Source organism: Salmo salar, chromosome ssa11, assembly GCF_905237065.1.
Source record: "Salmo salar chromosome ssa11, Ssal_v3.1, whole genome shotgun sequence".
Lineage (NCBI taxonomy): Eukaryota > Metazoa > Chordata > Actinopteri > Salmoniformes > Salmonidae > Salmo > Salmo salar.
In genome coordinates, this window is record NC_059452.1 from 1,094,445 (window position 1) to 1,107,886 (window position 13,442).

The following is a 13,442-nucleotide window of genomic DNA, read 5'->3' on the forward strand; positions in this document are numbered from 1 at the left end:
CGCAGCTGAGTCAACTTTAGGAGACGGTCCTGGCGCTTGCTGGACTTTCTTGGGTGCCCTGAAGCCTTCTTCACAACAATTGAACCGCTCTCCTTGAAGTTCTTGATGATCCGATAAATGGTTGATTTAGGTGCAATCTTACTGGCAGAAATATCCTTGCCTGTGAAGCCCTTTCTGTGCAAAGCAATGATGACGGAACGTGTTTCCTTGCAGGAAACCATGGTTGACAGAGGAAGAACAATGATTCCAAGCACCACCCTCCTTTTGAAGCTTCCAGTCTGTTATTCGAACTCAATCAGCATGACAGAGTGATCTCCAGCCTTGTCCTCGTCAACACTCACACCTGTGTTAACGAGAAAATCACTGACATGATGTCACCTGGTCCTTTTGTGGCAGGGCTGAAATGCAGTGGAACTGTTTTTTGGGGATTCAGTTCATTTGCATGGCAAAGAGGGACTTTGCAATTAATTGCAATTCCTCTGATCACTCTTCATAACATTTGGGAGTATATGCAAATTGCCATCATACAAACTGAGGCAGCAGACTTTGTGAAAATGAATATTTGTGTCATTCTCAAAACTTTTTGCCACGACTGTATGTTGTGTAGTAAACTGTTAGTAGCCCATGTGCCTCACCCTAATAATTTGGTCCCTTTCCCCCTCATAACTTAGCCTACTGTTCTGACTTGGTGGTGCACATGTAGCCTTTATCGTGTTTTATAGAAATGTCATCATTGAATATTGTAAGAGCGTTCATTGTTTGCTTACAGTATATGCCCCTTTATTTATCCTATGGTTCTGACTTGGTGTACAGGGAGAATACTGTAAGAACGGCCCATGTTCTCAATTCTGTCGCTGTACATTTCAAAAGTGCTGAGCAAATAGTTATATTGACTACGTCCATTTTAGCTCGCTCATTAATGTCTTAATCGAAATTACAGATTGCCTCTTATCCGCTCATCGTCCCATTGTGCCATGGTTTGTACATCTAAATTGTCAGTAGAAACCACATTTCTTTAATAAAGCAAGTCAGCCATATCAGCTATGTTTTAAAAACAAAAAGGAAGTAAATGAGGCTGAATTAACTGTTTCGCTGCCATACAAGAATCCGCTGATAGCCAGGTGTAGCGGTGGTAAGGATTCACTCCATGGTGCTGAAAAGAAATCTCTGCTGTTGGGACAGCTTTATGTAGGCCCTAACAGATTGTGGACACCGTTTGTCACCGTTATAGTGCAATGAATATATTGTTTTGTGTTGGGTAGTTACTTTGCTGGCATGCATAAAAAAAAGATTTACATGCTAAAATCGCCACTGTGTGGTATATTGGCCACATACCATACCCCCTGTGCCTTCTTGCTTAATCATATTGCTTAATTATAGCAGTCAAACAAGTTAAATCGATATCCATTGATGGAAAATGATCTGGTGAGTTTAATAAGGGTTAATTATCTTTTGTCTTGTACATATTCATATTCCTTTATTACGTCATGTCATAGCTTACAATAAATATTACTTTGAGTAAAAACAAGTTTTGCTTATAATGTTGTTATTACGATACTCCTAAATTGGCTCAAAAAACGTTATGGAAAAATGGTTTATTGTATAAATGTGGCAACTCCTCTCTTGCTGTGACATTTTTGGGGAACAAGTTTTCATGCCTTTTGGGCGGGTTTTGAGTAGTAATTGGGCAAGAAATATGAGCTTGACCTGGCAACCCTGCTCCCAGAGGAGGAAGAAGATTGGAAGATTGGTAGAAAGTGTAAGCAGGGTGAGCTGAAAGGAAGATAAATGGATGTGAATGAGGGTGACTTATTGGTGGTGGTAGGTGTGGTGAAGTTCTCAGAGCCCGAGGCTTGCACCGAGGGTCAGAATAAAGATGAGTCTGTGACAGTAGGAGTGAAGTTTTTGGAAAAAGTGGACGCTTGCCTTTTGGCTGATCCATTTGTGGTTTTAGGGTGGGTGAAAACAGAGTTGGGTGCTGTGTAATCAGTGAGGGTAACCAAAAGTGGTCTTGTGATAATTGTTTGTATTTCTGCTGGTCAGAGGGAACAGGAGCTCGGTGTTAAATGAATGGGGGCAAGAAATGTGAATTGTTTTGCTCTCAAGAAAAGGGCACCATTGAAATGAGTGATTACTGGGGTAGCAGTAAATGTAAAAGTTTACCAACTGAAGGAGAAGATTCCCGGTGTTTGTGATGCTCGTCGTTTGGTGCGACGCAGGCAGGGTGGTGAGAGTGGTGAAACAGAAGAGTCATTGTCTGTTCTTTGGAGTTTTGCCTGACAGTGATGTAAGTATATATAAGTTATCCTGTACAAGCTTTTGTGCCAAATACATTACGTTGTTACAGGTGTCAAGCTTATGGGCATGTGGCAGCAGTGTCTTTGAGGGAGGTTCCTAGGTGTGAGAAGTGTGCAGATGGGCATGAGATAAAGGAATGTGTAGCATTGGGGAAAGTAGTGGTATGTGTTAATTGTAGGGGTGCCCATGGGGCTGGGGATCAGAAATGTCCCGTGCAAGAGAGGCAGGTTGAGGTTTCCAGGGTTAGAGTTGTGCAGAAGTTGTCATATGCTGAGGCAGTGAAGAAAGTAGAAGAAGATGGGGGAAGGGTCATGAGTGGAGTGGTGTGAGTAGTAGATCTGTACCAGTGCAAAGGGATAGGTCAACAAGTGATATGTTTCAGTAAGATTGGATTTTTAGCATTTATAGCAATGGTTATCAACTGTACTGCAGTGATGGAACGTAAGTCCGGGAAATTGAGAATGTGGTGGCAGCTGCAGAGAGGTATTTTGGTGTGCGAGACTTGACATCAGAAGAGTTACAGGGTGTGTGAGGTGGTGGTGTCCCATCCTTTCAGGTTGTGAGGTAGGCCTGAGGTAGGACTAAATAGATTTAAATAGTGTAGTAGGGTGGTGTTATTTTTATACAAATAAAAAATGTATTGAGTGTAGTGTTAGAATAGATGGTAGGGTATTTATTTATTTGGCAGTATTATAGCTGCCTACTACCGTGCAAAGAGCAACAAATTATGCGTGGATGCCATAGCAATTGTTTCTCTTTTGCATGTCGGCATGACATTAACTTTTTCTTTCTCTTTTGCATGGTGGCATGACCTTTTTAGTGTAAACATTAGCAACTGAGCACATCACTTTTTGGAGAGTACATGTGCATTTATCGCCAGGAAATAATTATTTAATCAGCGCCATCTACTGGTAAATAGAAAGTACGGCAGCCGTGGTCGCTTTGCATTGACGTAGAACACATGCGTTTTCCAGCATGGCGACATCCATAGTGTAAAGCAACGGGCAAGGACCTAAACGGTAAGTTAATGACATTTAAAAAAATAGGTGATCTATATACATCGTCTTCTGTACGCTATCTGCCATTGCCTCCTGAAATGTAAACGCGCCGTCAATTTTGTTCATGATTTTTGATGTAAATGTATAGTATACTGTATATCTATAATTACTCTCGTCTCTGCCTTCTCTCATTTGTGAAGGACCGGATTTTTCAAATGTGGGTTGTTATTCTCCAACAAAGTTCGTTGTGAAATCGAGTCACTGTCAGTATCATATGTCACTTGTCAAGTGACACTTAGTGATTTGAAAAAGCATTGAACACTGAATGCAACATGCTGGTATCATGAAAGCACTATCTACATGATACCAATTCAGCACACACAGTTTTACTCCACTTCGCACTGATGTCTGTTGGGTTTCAGTTAGGTGGGTCTCTCCTCACACAAAGAGTGGTGCGGATATGTGTCACCTGCATTGGCCAGCAGGGATACAGGCAGCTCCATCCCAAAAGTCGATTCCCTACATGTACACTGTACACAAGGAGCTTTGGGACTGATCATAAGGGGGAGAAAGGGGAAAATGAGAAAGGGAGCAAAACAACAGACAACCTTGACCCCTCACCCCAGAATCTAACCCCTATGCACACCCAGGGAAGAGGTTTGTTTGGTAAAAGGCGACCCCTCTCACCCTTGGAGAGGATTAGCCGCCTTTTGCCTCAAGACTCCCTAGCCCCAGAATTGTTGGCGCTGAGAGAGGAGGATAACCAGGAAGTGGAACAGGGGGAACCTGATGGGGTTGGTGTTCAAAAAGACCACAACACTAAAGCAGCCTCGGTGACTGAGACTAAGACCCACAGCTCACAAGGAGAAGTAGAAAGTGCAGAGCCACAGGTGCAAATAGGATATGACAGAGTTAGACCGAGAGAAGAAAAAGAGGATGGTACTGTCATTGATAACACAGTACTAGAGCCAAATGGTTGCCCAAATTTTTTGCAAGAGGAGGGATACGTGACTCCTATGACTCCCACCCTTCTTCCCGGGGAGCATTTACTCACTTTTGGGGAACTACTTTTGGCGGAGTACCGGAAGAAGGGCCGCGTGGAGTTTAGGAAGATGTTTCAGCTGCAGGATGGGCAACGTCTCCAGAGCAGTTGGGGCACCATCGGACACAGTGACATTGTCGGCCGCCACGCAGGAGACTTCATTCGGACCATCCACGGGACACCCATCCTTATACGGCGGCCCAACCTGGAGGAATACGTGCTTTATATGAAGAGGGGGCCGGCAATCGCCTATCCAAAGGTATTGTATGTAGCAAATGCTCCAGTCTGGCACTGGAAGAGGCAGAACTTTTTTTTCCCCAGAATACATCATGCTACTGAGCAGTATCATTGTTTCTTATGGAGAGTGCATGCAGTGCTATCACCAGCCCAATGGTATAGTCTTGACTGTTGGCTTGGCTTGTGGAATCAAACATTACATGATTTGATATCAGAGATTATACTTTAACTGCATAATACAGCTGCACAATACATACTTAGCTACAACAGGTCATTGTAGGAAAGACTTATATCCTATGAGTTTTTCTGTCTCTTTCACTTTCACACTCTCTTCTTTCTTCCTCTCTCCAGGATGCCAGTATGATGCTGATGATGATGGACGTCACAGAGGGAGACTGTGTGTTGGAGTCAGGTTCCGGGTCAGGGGCCATGTCACTTTTCCTGTCCCGAGCTGGTTTGTATATTTATTTTATCACCTGTTTGCTATGAGTCATGATGAGTGAATGTGGACAAATGCTTGTGTGGCTGGTTGTCATACAATAGAGGGGAAAGTTAAACTGCATCCATATTCTGAGGCTTCACTAGGATGAATCAGAAAGCCTTATTCTAAAACTGAATAGTCCAAGATTGGCAATTTGGGGTGTCCCCGATACCCCTCGTTCTGGTCTTGATCCTGTGTGACTCAGTCGGTAAGAGTATAGCGTTTGCAACGCCAGGGGTTGTGGGTTTGATTCCCGCTGGGGCCAAACAGTCATGCGTGTATACATTTTTGTAAGTCACCTGGATGCACTCCGGGTTTTCACAAAGTGCAGGACAAGCCATTCAATCAGAGTGTGTTATCATACAGCTAGATATAACTACTTAGATTTTGGAAGCAAATCAAGTTTTATTTGTTGCATACACATGTTTAGCAGATGGTTTAGCGAAATGCATGGGTTCGTAGCTCCAACAGTGCAGTAATTATCCTACAATATACACACAAATCTAAAAGTAAAAGAATGGAATACATTTTTCTTAAGGTGAGCAATGTCGGAGTGTGTGTGTGTGTATATATACATACACACACACACACACACACGCAGTTGAAGTTTACATACACCTTAGCCAAATACATTTAAACTCAGTTTTTCACAATTCCTGACATTTAATCCTAGTAAAAATTCCCTATCTTAGGCCAGTAAGGATCACCACTTTATTATAAGAATGGGAAATGTCAGAATAATAATTGTGAGAGTGATTTATTTCAGCTTTTATTTCTTTCATCACATTCCCAGTGGGTCAGAAGTTTACATACACTCAATTAGTATTTGGTAGCATTGCCTTTAAATTGTTTAACTTGGGTCAAATGTTTCCGGTAGCCTTCCACAAGCTTCCCTCAATAAGTTGGGTGAATTTTGGCCCATTCCTCCTGACAGAGCTGGGGTAACTGAGTCAGGTTTGTAGGCCTCCTTGCTCACACATGCCTTTTCAGTTCTGCCCACAAATTTTCTATAGGGTTGAGGTCAGGGCTTTGTAAAGGCCACTCCAATACCTTGACTTTGTTGTCCTTAAGCCATTTTGCCATAACTTTGGAAGTATGCTTGGGGTCATTGTTCATTTGGAAGACCCATTTGCGACCAAGCTTTAACTTCTTGACTGATGTCTTGAGATGATGCTTCAATATATCAACATCATTTTCCTACCTCATGATGCCATCTATTTTGTGAAGTGCACCAGTCCCTCCTGCAGCAAAGCACCCCCACAACAAGATGCTGCCACCCCAATGCTTCACGGTTGGGATGGGGTTCTTCGGCTTGCAAGCTTCTCCCTTTTTCCTCCAAACAACGATGGTCATTATGGCCAAACGGTTCTATTTTTGTTTCATCAGACCAGTGGACATGTCTCCAAAAAGTATGATCTTTGTCCCCATGTGCAGTTGCAAACCGCAGTCTGGCTTTTTTATGGCGGTTTTGGAGCAGTGGCTTCTTCCTTGCTGAGCGGCTTTTCAGGTCATGTTGATATAGGACTTGTTTTACTGTGGATATAGATACTATTGTACCTGTTTTCTCCAGCATCTTCACAAGGTCCTTTGCTGTTGTTCTGGGATCGATTTGCACTTTTCGCACCAAAGTGCGTTCATCACTAGGAGATAGAATGCGTCTCCTTTCTGAGTGGTATGACGGCTGCGTGGTTACATGGTGTTTGTACTTGCGTAGTATTGTTTGTACAGATGAACGTGGTACCTTCGGGCATTTGGAAATTTCTCCCAAGGATGAACCAGACTTGTGGAGGTCTTGGCTGATTTCTTTTGATTTTCCCATGATGTCAAGCAAAGAGGCACTGAGTTTGAAGGTAGGCCTTGAAATACATCCACCGGTACACCTCCATTTGACTCAAATGATGTCAATTAGCCTATCAGAAGCTTCTAAAGCCATGACATAATTTTCTGGAATTTTCCAAGCTGTTTAAAGGCACAGTCAACTTAGTGTATGTAAACTTCTGACCCACTAGAATTGTGATACAGTGAAATAATCTGTCTGTGAACAATTGTTGGAAAAATTACTTGTCATGCACATAGTAATGTCCTACCCGACTTGCCAAAACTATAGTTTGTTAACAAGAAATTTGTGGAGTGATTGAAAAACGAGATTTAATGACTCCAACCTAAGTGTATGTAAACTTACGACTTCAACTGTGTGTGTGTGTGTGTGTGTGTGTGTGTGTGTGTGTGTGTGTGTGGACATACCTTCTCATTCAAGGGTTTTTCTTTCTTTTACTATTTTCAACATTGTAGACAAAACTATGAAATAACACATATGGAATCATGTAGTAACCAAAAAAGCTTCACCTGCAATGCTTTTCCAAGAGTCTTGAAGGAATTCCCACATATGCTGAGCACTTGTTGGATGCTTTTCCTTCACTCTGCCGTCCTACTCATCCCCAACCATCTCAATTGGGTTGAGGTCGGGTGATTGTGGAAGCCAGGTCATCTGATGCAGCACCATCACTCTCCTTCTTGGTCAAATAGCCCTTACACAGCCTGGAGGTTTGTTTTGGGTCATTGTCCTGTAGAAAAACTAATGATAGTCTCACTAATCGCAAACCAGGTGGGAGTGTGTATCACTGTAGAAAGCTGTGGTAGCCATGCTGGTTAAGTGTGCCTTGAATTCTAAATGAATGGCTGACATCGTCACCAGCAAAGCACCTCCACACCATCACACCTCCTCCATGCTTCATGGTGGGAACCACACATGCAGAGATCATCCGTTCACCTACTCTGCATCTCACAAAGACACGAAGGTTGGAACCAGAAATCTCACGTTTGGACTCACCAGACCAAAAGGACAGATTTCCACCGGTCTAATGTCCATTGGTCGTGTTTCTTGACCCAAGCAAGTCTCTTCTTCTTATTGCTGTCTTAGTAGTGGTTTCTTTGCAGCTATTCGACCATGAAGGCCTGATTCATGCAGTCTCCTCTGAACAGTTGATGTTGAGATGTGTCTGTTACTTGGTATTTCATTTGGATCCCCATGGGCTGATGGAATGGAGTTCCATGCAATAATGGCTCTATATAATACTGTACTCTTTCTTGAATTTGTTCTGGATTTGGGGACTGTGAAAATACCCATGGTGGCATGTCTGGTGGGGTAAGTGTGTGTGTGTCAGAGCTGTGTGTAAGTTGACTATGCAAACAATTAGGAATTTTCAACACATTTAATGTTTATTTTAAGAAGAAGTGATGCAATCAGTCTCTCATCAACTCTTAGCCAAGAGAGACTGGCATGCATAGTATTTATATCAGCCCTCTGATTACAATGAAGAGCAAGACGTGCTGGGCCAACTGTAGCTTAACTAGGTCTTTCCTTGCAGCACTGGACCACACTCTGTGAAGCTTTTGTTTGGGCTGCAATCTGAGGTGTAGTTAACTCTAATAAACATATCCTCTGCAGCAGAGGTAACTCGGTCTTCCTTTCCTGGGCCGGTCCTCATGCGAGCCAGTTTCATCACAGCGCTTGATGGTTTTCGCAACTGCTTTTGAAGAAACTGTCAAAGTTTTGGAAATTTTCCGGATTGACTGACCTTAATGTCTTAAAGTTGATGAGTTCTGACTCTAAACTTGAAATATTGTTAATTATCAGGTATCCAATTGAAATATTGAGTGCCATAGTCTGGTTTCTACACCAGAAGGTAATGGTTATCTGTAGGAGGAATGTATATGGTGGATGCAGTTAAGCTTGGAATGTACTGAGTGAGGGAAAGAATCACATGTGGCAGGCACTGATAAGGATGGAGAGATGTGGTTTAGTGAGGAATGGGGGATGAGGTCAGGTCACATTAAGGGAGAAGGAACAGTTTATTGCCAGCATCACTTAACTTCCTGCCTAGCAATAGAGATGTAATGTTTAGAGAGGAGGACATCACACAAATTGGGGTGTATATATACTACCACTGGTGGAACCATGGCTCTGTCTTATGCAGCTGTATGACCCAATGGGTGAATAAACTTGGTTTTAAGCTTTACTAATCGTCAGTGAGTTTTACTCTGTTCGTTTAGAACCCAACAAAGTAGTGATGGACTGTCGTTTCTCTTTGCTTATGTGAGCTGTTCTTGCCATAATATGGACTTGGTCTTTTACCAAATAGGGCTATCTTCTGTATTCCACCCCTACCTTGTCACAGCACAACTGATTGGCTCAAACGCATTAAGAAGGAAAGAAATTCCACTAATTAATTTTTAACAAGGCACACATTTTAATTGAAATGCATTCCAGGTGTCTACCTCATGAAGCTGGTAGAGTGAATGCCAGGAGTGTGCAAAGCTGTCATCAAGGCAAAGGGTGGCTACTTTGAAGAATCTCAAATATAAAATATATTTCGATTTGTTTTACGCTTTTGGTTACTACATGATTCCATATGTGTTATTTCACAGTTTTGATGTCTTCACTATTATTCTACAATGTATAAAATAGTAAAAATAAAGAAAAACCCTGGAATGAGTAGATGTGTCCAAACTTTTGACTGGTACTGGTTACCAGGCTACATCACATCCGAACGTGATTGGGAGTCCCATAGGGCAGCTCACAATTGGCCCAGCGTCGTCTGGGGTTGTCCGGGGTAAGCCGTCAGTGTAAATAAGAATTTGTTCTTAACTGACTTGCCTAGTTAAATAAAGGTTACATACTGTACATATGAAATGGATAAAACCGTATGTAAACATTATTAAAGTGACCAGTGTTCCATGTCTATGTATATAGGGCAGCAGCCTCTAAGGTGCCGGGAGGAGTAATGGGGTGGTAGCCGGCTAGTGACGGTGACTAAGTTCAGGGCAGGGTACTGGGTGGAGGCCGACTTGTGATGGCTATTTAACAGTCTGATGGCTTTCAGATAGAAGCTCTTTTTCAGTCTCTCGGTCCCAGCTTTGATGCACCTGTACTGACCTCATCTTCTGGATTATAGCGGGTGAACAGGCTGTGGCTCGGGTTGCTGAGGTCCTTGATGATCTTCTTAGCCTTCCTGTGACATAGGGTGCTGTAGATGTCCTGAAGGACAGTGTCCTCCCGGTGATTCATTGGGCTGACCGCACCACCCTCTGGAGAGCCCTGCGGTTACGGACGGTGCAGTTGCCGTACCAGGCGGTGATGCAGCCTGACAGGATGCTCTCAATGGTGCATCTGTAAACGTTTGAAGTCTTATGGGCCAAGCCAAATTTCTTCAGCCTCCTGAGGTTGCAGAGGCACTGTTGCGCCTTCTTCACCACACTGTCTGTGTTGGTGCACCATTTTACATTGTCCGTGTATGCCAAGGAACTTGAAACCTTTCACCTTCTCCGCTATGGCCCCGTTGATGTGGATGGGGGCGTGCTCCCTCTGCTGTCTCCTGAAGTCCGCGATCAGCTCCTTTTTGTTTTGTTGACGTTGAAGGAGTGGTTATTTTCCTGGCACCACTCTGCTAATTGATTACAATTATTATGTCTCATATTTTAATTAAATGCAATCAGAAGATACTATTAACATGTACATTTTATTGCTAACAGAATAAATAGCAGAATAACTGCAGATTAAATAATGCTATAATTGAAAAGTGTACCCCCAAGGTAAGCTACTGCCCCTTTAAGAGCTAAAATAGATTGTGTACTCTGTGATTCTCACCAAATAGGTTGTCTTCTCACACTATTCAAACTCTACAATCAATAAACAGCTTAGGAAGCTACCTTAGCCTATAGATCACATATTGCAAACAAATAATCTGAACTAAAAACTCCACAAATGTTGGAATTTCTGTGAGTCCTTGACAATTTGTAGTCAATATCCAAAAACAGCACACATTTTCCAGCGAACCTGCACATCATCATCTTCTCTCTTTTGTGGCACCAATATGAGGATGTTGCAGTAGTCTAGTGTGTGGTGCGGGAATAATGACAAGCACACCTGGGGAGCTTTGAGTTCACATTGCCCTAAAAAAGGGAACCAGACGCGGAATTCAAGCGAACCGAACTCAGACCACCTCTCGAGATGGTCTCAGTTTGGTTCACTTCAGGGGCTCTTTTGAGTGGTCTGAGTTACTTTGGAGTGTTAACACTGTACAAAAAATTCTGCGAACCGCACTGAGTTTACAAAAATTGGTTGAAAGGGACCAAGTGTGAAAACACCCTAAAAGTGTCTGCTTAATGGCATGTATTATTATTATTGTTCTCGCCAGTGGGCTCCAAGGGCAGCGTTATGAGTGTGGAAATCAGGGAGGACCACCACAGACGAGCTGTGCTCAACTACAACCACTGGCGTTCCTCCTGGATCCTGCGGCGAGGAGAGGAATGGCCCGACAACGTCCAGTTTCATATCTCTGACCTGCAGGGGGCATCCTTGCTCCTCGCCGGGCGAGGGTTTCACTCTGTAAGGATATGTATTTTTTGCTTGTAATTGAGTGCATGTGACTTATAGTTTTTATTGAGCAATTCTGTATACTGGTGTATTTTTGTATTATTGTTTTTTTTGCAGTGCAAGGCAAATCACCTTGGAAATCTTATAATTTATGATAGGACATACAGAGAAATAGAGGGGCAGAAGTAGGGCCCCTACTCCTGGGGGCAAAGACTGAGTGGCCGAGACAGGGCTTGAACCCCCGTCACCATGGGGGTATGCGTGGTCACGATTCGGGAGCATTACTGCTGCGCCAGATTCAGGCACTAATCATGGTTTTCAGCCCAGGAGTTGAATCTGTGTCTGGGAAACCATCCCTTGACCAGTCACTTGAAAGACTAACCTTCAGAAACTTGTGTGTGTGTGTTTCAGATTGCTCTGGATATGATAAGCCCTCAATTGGTTTTGCCCACTGTGACTCCACATCTCCATCCCGGAGCAGTTTGTGCTGTCTACCTAGCCAAGTGAGTAACCTTGACCCGTCCATAAACAACCCCTTGCCCATACCCCATAAACACTGCATACACCTGTCCAATCCTCTCAGATCTCCACAAGTGTGAAGGGGTTCAGAGGTTATTTCTGGACAGGGCCCTCATTTCCTCATATACTTTCCTTTCAAGTGTGTTTTCCATTTTTTTGAGGTACTTTACATGTCTCCTTCACTCTCTCTTCTGTGCGATTCAGTATAACGCAGGTCATTGATCTACTGGAGGGCCTCCGATGCTCTGCCCTCCCCCTGCTGTGTGAACGCATCATCGAAGTGCAGCTCAGGGATTGGCTGTTGGCCCCGGCAATCCAGAAAGATGGGCGGTTTTGCCGCAGGAAAGCTCCTCCCTCAGCAAGAAACCAGGAGGACGGGGAGAATAACAAGTTGGATGAAGAAAAAGGTGATTTCTTGTTCAAATCATCCGGTCACATGGGTTACCTTGGATGTCATAATGTCTGTATAAACTAAAGGCAATTATAATATCCTGCTGCCGTTGCATTATATGATTCCCTTATACAGAAATGTGTTATTCTGACCCCGTCTTTCACATGGCACATGATCACTGACATTTTCAAAATAAAAGTCCTCTATTTAGTAATATTGGGTGTTACCACACATTTTGTTATTCTTTCAGAATACACAAGCGGTCCGGAACCCGCACCATATGGGAGTGTCCCTTACATTGCTCGACCTCACCCGGAGCAAGCTAGCCACACAGGTTAGTGTCAACAACCACGTTTCCATAAAGTTTTTATGCAAGTTAAATCATATCGAATGACAAATCATGACAGCGACAGTCATTTAGCTAAGTATACTGGTCTACCTTTAATGGTGGATAGGGGATGAGCTTGATGCAAATTTCCAATAAATATCAAGGCTATTATTTGAGTGCTAATTACATGATCAATGCCTGGCTGCCAAATATTAAATATAAATATTGCTCTCATCCATATCTCATCATAACCCTTACCCTGTCCACTTTACCAGCAAACCATTGTCTAGATTATAGCGCATGCGCCAAAACCAGATTGGGCAAGTTTGATATTTATCTATAGTTTGTGTGATAACCATCGGTAGAGTGGAAAATGCAATGGGAACACATTGAACTTAAACATAAGTGCAAAATGTGCCCCACGTTATTATGCACAGCCTTAAGTGGAAAATGCGCGTATTTGATCAAATTAGCCTATTCGATGTGGGGTCTGTTGAGATAGAAATTTTCTGCCATGGAGAATTGGGCAGGTCTTCATGACATATCTGCTACATTCAGAATGATTATCTCTGAATACATCCATGGTATTGTTGTTCACTGTAACATTTTGTCCTTTTCAGCATTCCTGGTGAAACTGAGGAAGAGTCAGGGGTAGCTAGCCTCCTTCCTCGCATTTGAAGACTCATCAGAGGAGTGATTGGATGTATTATATTAATAAATAAATGTGAGTTGCCTTGTCTGAGAACATTTAGAGTGATTTGGTATGGCAGAG

General features: G+C 43.0%; 1 protein-coding gene across 2 annotated transcripts; it reads left to right on the forward strand.

Moving 5' to 3' along the window:
* Positions 1 to 3,212: 3,212 nt before the first annotated feature.
* Positions 3,213 to 13,415, forward strand: trmt61b (tRNA methyltransferase 61B). 2 transcript variants are annotated; one of them, XM_014126148.2, is made up of 8 exons: positions 3,213 to 3,317; positions 3,497 to 4,597; positions 4,927 to 5,029; positions 11,254 to 11,444; positions 11,844 to 11,935; positions 12,156 to 12,358; positions 12,593 to 12,676; positions 13,291 to 13,415. In XM_014126148.2, exons 2-8 carry the CDS (start codon positions 3,701 to 3,703, stop codon positions 13,323 to 13,325), a joined length of 1,605 nt encoding a protein of 534 aa, XP_013981623.2. In that variant the 5' UTR covers positions 3,213 to 3,317; positions 3,497 to 3,700; the 3' UTR covers positions 13,326 to 13,415. The 2 variants fall into 2 exon arrangements, with proteins under 2 accessions (XP_013981623.2, XP_013981625.2); XM_014126150.2 differs by having other exon boundaries at positions 3,240 to 3,317; positions 3,538 to 4,597.
* The last annotated feature ends 27 nt before the right edge of the window (positions 13,416 to 13,442 follow it).